Source organism: Trachinotus anak, unplaced genomic scaffold, assembly GCF_046630095.1.
Source record: "Trachinotus anak isolate AG129_WGS33_773 ecotype Australia unplaced genomic scaffold, CSIRO_AGI_Tana_v1 ptg000004l, whole genome shotgun sequence".
Taxonomy (NCBI): Eukaryota; Metazoa; Chordata; class Actinopteri; order Carangiformes; family Carangidae; genus Trachinotus; species Trachinotus anak.
Genome location: NW_027273855.1, coordinates 6,573,638 through 6,583,531, shown reverse-complemented (window position 1 = coordinate 6,583,531; position 9,894 = coordinate 6,573,638). Strand labels below are relative to the sequence as shown.

The 9,894-nt window shown below is 40.7% G+C and overlaps 1 protein-coding gene across 1 annotated transcript; it reads right to left on the bottom strand.

Annotated features, from left to right (window-relative positions):
* Positions 1 to 1,179: 1,179 nt before the first annotated feature.
* Positions 1,180 to 9,538, bottom strand: LOC139620199 (piggyBac transposable element-derived protein 3-like). Its single transcript, XM_071475511.1, has 2 exons — positions 4,446 to 9,538; positions 1,180 to 3,834 (listed from the first exon to the last, which is right to left on the bottom strand). The coding sequence occupies exon 2, from the start codon at positions 2,876 to 2,878 to the stop codon at positions 1,808 to 1,810; it is 1,071 nt and encodes a 356-aa protein (XP_071331612.1). The 5' UTR covers positions 2,879 to 3,834; positions 4,446 to 9,538; the 3' UTR covers positions 1,180 to 1,807.
* Positions 9,539 to 9,894: the final 356 nt, after the last annotated feature.

Sequence of the window (9,894 nt, the reverse complement as noted above, 5' to 3'; positions counted from 1 at the left end):
ATTGTTGTAGGAGAAAGAACTGAAGCAGAGAGGATTCTATACCGGATAATTGAGGGAGATTCAGATTTGGAGCTCTCAGATGAGGAAGAGAATGAGGATGAGTATGAGCCTGTGATAGGGGAAGATGGTGATGAAGGAGAGGAAGAAAATGCTGACGAGACAGAGTCAGAGCCAGAGCCAGAGAGGGAGCAGGAAAGTCGTCGTCCTCTGTGGGCCAGGACAAACTTGTATGTTTTATTTAGTTTCAGGCAGATGTATTCAATTTTATTATCATGTTAGATTATTGTAGTTCTTGTACTATGTGTAACTGCCGTTAAAGCTGGGGTTGGTAATCCTGGAAAGCTAGCGAGAGAGCAAGCAAGATTTGAAAATATCACCTCCTCCTGCCTCCTCTAAGCTTCCCCTCATGTCAGTGTGTCGGTCCAAGCCACGCCCCCACAAATATGCTCATGAGATTGGTCAATAGGGAGTCATATTACATCCATGACACTGAAATTACTGCATTAATCAAAGATGATGTGTAAAAAATTAACTGTTACTCCTTTTATTAACTTGAATTTATTTGTGTTTTTTCCATCCATCATAATAGATTCACACCTGTGCTACCTGGGCTTCCTGCATATCAAGATGACCCTAAAGTCCGTGAATACTGGAGTCCAGTCCAGTACTTGTCACAGTACATTGATGACAAAATCTTTGAAGATATGGCAGATTTTACAAACCAAAGACAGCTGCAAACTACAGGAGTGTTTGCAGCATGGCCTGCCTTGGCTATCCCAGAGTGAAAATGTTTTGGGCTGAAAAAACTAAAGTACCAGTAATTAGCAGGAAAATGACAAGGGAAAGGTTCTACAAGCTCAGAAGCTCACTCAAGATTGTCAATGACCTGGATGTAACTGAAGAGACAAAGAAGTCAGACATTCTTTGGAGAGTCAGACCATTGCTTGACCGTGTGAGGCAAGGTTGTCTCAGCCTTCCAAGGTGTGACAAGGTGTGCGTTGATGAGCAAATCATCCCGTTCACAGGCCGCTGCCCCGTCAGGCAGTATGTGCCAGGAAAGCCAAACCCTACTGGCCTAAAGGTTTTTGTGCTTGCCTCGCCAAATGGTCTCGTCCTGGAATTTGAGGTCTACCAGGGCAAGAACACATTCAGGGGCCAAAGACTGGGAGTTGGAGCTGCAGCAGTCTTGCGAATGGTCGAGTCTGTTCCTACAGGAACTTATGTGTTCTTTGATCGATATTTCACAACAATCGATCTCATGGATGCTTTGCTCTCAAAGGGTCTTCCAGCAACTGGAACTATTATGAAAAACAGGGTTCCAAAGCAATGCCAATCTTAAGACATAATCTGTTCATTTTTTTTGATTTTCTAAAGTCATTTCTATTTCTAGATTTTTTTTTTGTTGATCAAATCAAATGTGTTCCTAGCTAAATATGAATCTTAAGACATAATCTGTTCATTTTTTTGATTTTCTAAAGTCATTTCTATTTTCACACAGAAATCGTCCTGTTGTCCTCTACAGTGGACATGCTATGAAATTAAAATTAAAAATATTTTCAAAAAAATTAAAATTGTAAGGTGTTTTTTTAGGCCCAAATAGATAGGAAATCACACAAAAAAAGAAATCGCAACACACATTTTTTCTTTGGTTCTCAGGAGGATCTTGCATCTCCCTTTCTTTTCATCCATGACCATCAAGTGGGCTGTGGCATCCAGACGCACATCAGGGACCGGAATAGGTGTAGTGGGTCCTCTTCTCCTCTTTTCTTCGTACTCCCCAGAAATTGTGGAACTGGGACGACGTCTCTTACGCTACAGATTCTTGCCAGTTTTGCACAAGCTTTCTGCAATATACGACTTGATGGTATAAAGCCTGATCTGTTCCTCTTTTCTCATCCCAGTGCTGCTGCAGTCTCTCTTGTAGAGCACCCAGGCAGTCACGATGGTCATGTCGATAAAGTGGAACATCAGCTGGTGGTACCACTTCTTCAACCTGATTTTGTTGCGGTATAATGAGAGAGTCCAGCAGATCCACTCCACCCATATTCTTATTGTACTCTCTCACCACAGCAGGACAGGGAACTTTGATGATTTTTTTTTTTTGCTTGCCATCCCACCTATCAACGTCGGTGACCGGGTGTGCTCCAATGTAATTACTGAGAGGATTGACTGAACGGTTATCATACCACTTCACAGCATGCAAGGTGGTTTCTCCAACCATGGCCGTCTTCTGTTCAAAAGATCCATGTCCAGTTCTCTTCAACTCAGCATCACACATCAAGTCGGCACCTGGTAGTCTGTTGCTACGAACAGTACCAGTACAGTGAATTCCCTGCTGAGCAAGTGTGAGTATGAGAGGGATGCTCGTGAACCAGTTGTCCGAGAACACCTTGTAGTTCTGCTGTTTGGGTATTGGCTGGGCCAGGCGGAGGATAACGTTGCCACTTGCTCCTACATCTGGCAGCTCAGGGGGTTGCACAACTCTCCCTGTGTAAATCTCAAAATTGTGCGGGACACCATCAGAGCCAGCCAAGACGAGTATCTTGTAGCACCATTTCTTTGGTTTTGCTGGCAGGTATTGCTTGAGTCTATTTCTTCCCTTGAAAGGGACCATCTGCTCATCTACAGCCAACTTCTCATCCATTGGGATCGTCTGCAGCTTCGAGGTAAGATGAGTGACCAGTGGTCGGATTTTGTGGAGTGGATCAACATTTTCTCCTTGTCTCACTTCATTGTTGTTGAAGTGCAGGGATTTTTTGATGAACTCCCATCTGTTTAGTGCCATGGTGTCAGCTACCTGGGACACTAGGGTGGCTTTGTTCCAAAACATGCGGGTGCCTGGTAATCCAAACAACGACATGTACACTGCTGTACCCATGAATTGCTCCAGTTCTTTAGTAGTGAGGTTAACACTAGAACTACCAAGGCAGTCATTTTGACTGCTTTCAAAATTTGCAACGTCATAACTTCGTTTAAAAAAAACCTATGTACCAATAGGACCCTGACTTTTCCTAAATGTGTGTATATTTTATTCTAACATTGTTTTATCATTAAAATTTCAAAACACAAAAGAGATCTGAGTATTACTACCTCAAATGACCATAACAGTCAAACTGACTGCATGCTTTTTACAGGGGGTGTCATATTTCACTATTTGCTACATTTTCCCGCTCTTTCTCCTGCTCTATTGTCTGTTTGTTTTTTATGCTCTCTGAAGCTAAAACCTAGTTATAGCTTCACTCTAAACCCAAGAGAGACAAAAATGACAAGTAGAAAGAAAATTACAGTTATGGAGACTTTAGCCATGCTTCAGAGCCTTTTCGAGTTTCGAGCCAGTTCGAGTTTGCATGCGTAATTGCAGAGAAGTTATATTGTGTCAATTAAATAAATAAAACACTCAATCATTTAGTGTCCTGATGTGTTTTTACCTGTTCCACCAATTTATTCTTAGATCTTTTTAATAATAATCCAAATTATGTCCAAATAATGACCATTATTTGAGCAGTCAAAATGACTGCTATGGTCATTCTAGTAGTTGCAGAATTCTGGTAGACCGAGTGTTAAGGGGCTTGTTGGTGTCACACTGAATGGCATATACATTTGACTGCTCAACAACTACTTCCAGAATGTCTTCAGAAAAAAACATCTTGAAGTATTTGTAGGGGGACTTGATATTGTTTGATTTTGGAAGGCTGGCCTGCCATTGTGGGTAATCAGTGATGTTGGCACTGTGGGGTGTTCTCCAACGGGGTAAGCGTGGAACATCTTCCTGTGATACTTCAACATCTTCATTTTCCTTTTCATCCACAGACTCATTGTCATCAGGCAGGTCATCTGTTTTCAAAAGAAACCAGTAAGCATAAAATTAGAATAGGTCATATATACCTCTCTTCACCCACTGATGCACGCACGCACACGGACACGCACACACACACACACACACACACACACATACACAAACACACACACACACACTTTCATTCCATACAGTATGTTACTCTACTGACTGAACCCTGATCTCTTAACTCTCCCTCAAACCTGATTCTGGAGTCCACTCTTCCTCACTGTCACTCTCCTCAAGCTCACTGTCCTCACTGTCAGAAGGAATGAGCCTAACCGCTTGATCATGTTCCTTACACCCATAAAATGTTTGTGCATCCATTTCCTGTGAGTAATAGTAGATAGTACAGCAAAAAAATTGATTATGTTGATAACTATGCATCCCTACACATCTCCATCCATGAGCATGTTATAGTTCACACAAAAGTGGTCTAACTGCACAATGTTGCCCTGAGGCAACGAATTACATCTGCCATTTTAGTATATAAATGAAGACAAAAACTGTCTTTACTCAATCAAATATGCTTTTTCACTTATTCATGCACATCACAGATATTATTTGTACAAAGTTATTTAAACATGTTAAAAAGTGAAATTTATCTTACCTTCTGCTAGCAGTGTGTCCAAGTCAGCTGTGGTCCCAAAAAGGACTGTTTCACCCCAAGACGAAAGGTCAAAGCCACACCCAGCTCAAATTTCATTGGTCACAGACTTATCATCAGACTTTTAATGTGATGTTTTACTTTAAAAAATTTAAAGGGGCGGTGTGTGGGCCAAAATAGTGGTTTGTTGCCTGAGGGCAACACCATGCCATAGACAGTGGTATTTTAGTGACATTTTCTGTCTAAAACAGAAATGAATTTATAAGCGAATAAATGAATCATTTGAGTAGCCTGCTGACGGCCATCAACAAGGCAAATTATACATGGAGCTGGTAGTAGCAGCGATGCAGCGGACATGCAGCTGGCCTGAACACACACGCCTGTGAGCCACAGCAGTTCAGCAATGCAGCCGCCATGCAAAAACCCAGTTCCAGTGTGTTCCTGGAATAAATGTAGTTACGAGATGACTGTGAGGTGTGTAGTGTCTGTTTTTGTTTTGTTTTTTTTTTCCTCTTTCTAAGTTAGGTACTTTGACACAACTAAAGTTGTTCCGTTTTTTTTTTTTTTTTTTTAAACAGGCTCTTCTACAACAGAGTCAGTAGCAACATTAAAGTGATAGTTGGGGTTAGTTGACGTGGGGCTGTGTGAGGTCCTTCATCAATAGTCAGTGTATTACTTGCAGTAGATTTGGATCAGTGCGCTCTCAGTGTAGAGAAGCAGCCGGGAGCAGCAGCACAGAAGCTGAGTGATGTGATGCTGTGGATGGGGTCAGCAGAAAATTGTATTTTAGCCACTTTCAAAAACTACCCACAGGAAAAAAAAAAAAAAAAATCAGTTGAAATGTATGCTTTATTTTGAATATTTTCACCGCTTTATCCTGCCGTCAATCAGCCATTTCTTCTAGAACCACATTTTTTCAACCATTGAACTACTGTATTCCTACGCACAAGTGCACCTACGCTGACTCAAACAACTCATCTGTGGAGTAATACAGTGCACTGATGCATAGGAATAGAATAAGGCCGATTAAAAAATTGGATTTCAGCCATGTGTGCTGCTGCTAAGTATGTCAGCACATCACAGTATTTTAAATACTGAGATGTAACAAATTTCTACCACATTTATCTCATACATTTCCCGCAGATAACTTTGTAACATGAACAACATATACCTGCTATTTACTGGGCGATCATCAAATCGAAGTCTAAAATGATTGTCGGTGACTGATAAGCCTTCAAACTCATGGATCGATCACATAAAGTACAATTACAACCACCATCTTCCAGTGGAGAAAGCATCAGAAAAGTAGCACTTGTGCACATAAATCAAACCTGGCTCAGGAGGTAACTGATCCTAAAAAGTAAACAATAATGTCTGTGGTAATGTGGGTGCAGCTGTGCATTGAGAGGCAAACGGTAAACACTGTCCTCATAACAAAACTAATTATCCTGGGACTGAATTAGACCTTTAAAATGCTGCTGGACATTTGGTAACAGATTAATTGAGCAGGCTGGGTTTGTTCTCGGTGTGCTGCCATGACCAACGCTGAGGATGACAATAACAAGCCAGTATCAGACTCTTGGGATTGGCTTTTTAAATGTGGGCTAATCCATTTAATATGACTGATTACCTGTGTGCAGCTGCAATCAGTAATGCATTGTATCACCGCTCAGTAATAAAGTCTGATTTCTTTTTAGTTGTTTCCCAATTAGTTTGCCGCAGAAATCTGCAGAGTGCAAGATAATTTATTTCATTTTAAAGACTGTAAATTTAATAGTTCATCAATAAACCATTATGAACTTTTCCACAGCATGTTTGATTTGAGCCAATACCCAATCACAATGACATATCAGATTACAGATACTTCTCAATAAGGTATTATTGAAAAGTATCTCCAGTCTGATTAAATTCAGACATCCGTAATCCCATTACTTGCACAATGTTACTCTCTTATTCAAAATGGTAGCGTAGCAGCTATTATCGAAAGGCTAAAGGCGGAATGTCATGCTTTGAGGAGTTTCTTTTTAGATTCATTCACCCTCATTTTCTACTTTCTTTCATCCACTTCGGTGTCTTTCTGCCCTCGCTGTCTTCTCAGAATGAAATGCCATTCTGCATTAGGGAGTGAATTGGTGAGACTGATGGTTTTTGAGGGTTTCGGGAGATAGCTTAGTTGAGAGTGAAAGAATGTGTGACAGTGTGTGCGTGTGTGTGTGTGTTACTGCGAAGGTGAGAGGCAAAGAGGAGAGAAAGTGAGAGAGCCAGAGAGAGCTTGTCAGCAAACACAGGTCATGAAAAATGCATGGAGGTTGTGGTGTCAGTTTGCTGGAGCGAAAGCTGCAGAGAAAGAGCACAGACAGGGTTTTCTGAACTCTGCAACTCTCGTTGTCTGCACTCGCGCTCAGCCGGCCAGCCTCTGCCTTTCATACGCTACAGCTCACTTCATTAGTCCAGCAGTGCACCTTCCACATGCTTTCTTTAGGCTTCACTGTGCTGTTGGCACTGATTGTAAACATACTTTTCTCTCCCACCATTAGATCTTTATTTTGTGGCACCCCTGTATACCTACTCTGTAGCACAGTGATAGAGCACAATTATTCAATCTGTATAACAATGCAACTACCTAATGTCCTTTCGGTGTGGATACAACTTTAATCTGCAGTCTAGACCCATCAACTACAGCATTACAGGTCTATCAACTATTAAAAAGAAAAATAAAATTAACACAACTTCACTCAGTCTTGCAATGCATGATTGTGTGACCTCTGCCACGAACATCTGATTCCCTTTTCCTGCATTAATTAAACCAGAGCAAGTGTACTCAAGGAAAGGTTTTAACCTTGAGTGCGAAACACAGTTTACAGTGTTGTTTTCTCCCAGGGTTAGAGTTACTGTGCTGAGAAAATCAGTCTGGAAATGCCGCACGCAGTCAGTAATGATCATATTGACTTTGGAGAACAGCAATGACAACAACAGTCCTTCTGATGATAATGATGTGCACTTCAAAATATGCACATCTTAAGAGGTCATCCTTTTAGTCTGTTTATACTTGAAAAAGAATCTAATATTTTTGCCTATTCAGTAACACTTGTCCATTTTTCAATGCAGTTTCTTTTCTAGGGTTAAAGAGATATCCAGACAGGGTAAGTTAGAACAACAGCCATACCGGAGCTAGTGGCACATTAGGCTCGTATTCCCATATATGTTTTGTAGAGCAACTTAACATTCAACACAACCAAATCATAACGTCATACCACCCATACACAATGATCCTGCTCATCCAAAAAAAGTGCTGTAATTTCTAGTCATTTAACACTAATACAGGATGCAACCCAAAACACTGCATGCAGTAAAAATGTATTGGCTTGCACCATGTATTTTTTAAGGGTGTGATTGCAGATGAACATGAGTTCGAGAAACTAATCTCAAGGTTAAAAACATCAACATTCTGCATCTTTAAGCTCAAGCACATAAGAATATATGAATAGCCATTGTAGTCTTTGTAAACCCTGTGGTCTTTTGTAAGCTTCACAAATCACTTCAGGATCTATAGTAAGTTAATGACTGGGGGTAAGCACAGCACATCAGTCTTAACTTGCCACGACAATCAAAAGGAATGCCTCTGACATGATCGCAGATGCAAACTGTTAGAGAGTCTCGTTCCTGGGCACCTGATGAATGTGAGCCCAATGTTCACTTGACTTTTAGCTCTGTTTTGGTCTCTTCCTATTTGGGGTGAAAATATCTGTCTCTTCAGCTGCTGTTTGTGTGTCATTTGGTGCAGGAAACAGGAAATGTAAAGCAGATTTATCAAAGCTTCACTCAAAACAGCTGGAAACAATACTGATGAAAGTGAATCAGGTAACAACCATGTGTCTGAAGATAAGGGTGTTTTTAACGTGAGAGGAGTTGACTTTTTAAATTGTGAAGATTTTCAAGCATGATTCTAGAACAAACATCTATACCTAATTCTGACTAATTTAACTCCTATCACCACCAACGCAGAATTTAAAAAAGGAAAACAGCAAAGTTGGGGTTTGAGACGCCAAAATATTAAGCTGAAAAACACAAAAATGCTTCATAGAGAAGAGGGAACTGCAGAGTAGGTTGATAACTCCACTCTATTCATCACTTCAACTGCAACTCCTTTCACAATTACACAGTGATCAGCTGATGATATAAAAATATTGAGTGTAGCTTTAACGAATGCAAGGTTCTTACAACTTTTGTACGGGTTTTAATTCAGAACCGGTTCTTGCCCAAACTCTGAGGTAGCACAGAGAAGCATATTTCCCTGCTGATTACACTGATGATAACAGTAAAAACTGAAAAGAAATATTAAATGAAAATGCTTTCTCCTCATTTGCCATGTCACTCCAATCCATTAGACATCTAATCTTGTTTTGCTGCAAATTACACTCTTCTCACTCAGTCAACCAAGGTTATAGTCACCTCCTCCTCCCCGCTGTAAAGAAAAGAGCAGAAGAGAAAGAAAAACAACAAGCTGTTTCTGTATCCTCCGACTCAGTATACATTAAGATGGCTTTTACATGCCTGTTGAGACAGCCTAGCTTAATGGACTTTGTGTGTAAAACATCATCAGTGAATGGTGCTACGCAATAAATAATTAACTGCATTGCTGTTTAATGCACTGCACGCTCTCATTTATTCAACCATTTTCACATACAATAGCTCTGTGCATCCTGAAAGTCAGTGGTAAAATCACAGACTTTTCATGGAGACCTGGAGAGAGAGAGAAATTACTTCAAGTATACTTTCCTTCAACAGAGAACCATTAACCATAAAAGCTTCTCTTCCTATCCAAGCTGCAAATCTCATCTGTACTGGACCTTCATCTGTCTGACCTTCAGCAGTAGAGGAGTATGGCCGGGCTACTGACTTCTCAGTGAGGCTAAACCCTTATGTGCAAAGAGTGTAGCGATGCCTGATAGTTGTCAATACACTATTTTAGACCATCTGCCTTTATTAGCCTAATATGGCTTTAAAGGAGCTGCTTGTAAGTTTTACTGTTGCTACATAGCGAACATTAGTATTAACAGCTGTTTACTTACCAGTCTAGAAGAAATGTTGTGAGTTCGGCATCAAACTTCATCCCTGTCCTCACCAATTGCTGTCACCAGTGGTGTAAAGCAACACCAATGTTAACTTTTGTCTCTATCACATCTTCTCTTATACATAAGTTAGCATGCTAACCAGCCACCCCCGACCCATCTCATCACTTTCTGATAACAATTCACTGTAGCCCATTCTTCCGTGAAGACATATCGCTACTCAGAGGGTTTATTATAACCTCTGCGTCTTGTAAACGCAATGATGGCCTTATCTCTTGTCAAGCAAAAATCACCACCACCCACTCCCAACAAGAATCCTCATTTGGCAGACTCATAAATAGCTCCAATTTCTGCGTGGTACACCTTCAGTTGTCTCTTTA

Excerpts from the sequence above, each read along its gene's own strand:
- LOC139620199 (XM_071475511.1), bottom strand. The coding sequence starts at position 2,878 with ATGGGTACAGCAGTGTACATGTCGTTGTTTGGATTACCAGGCACCCGC.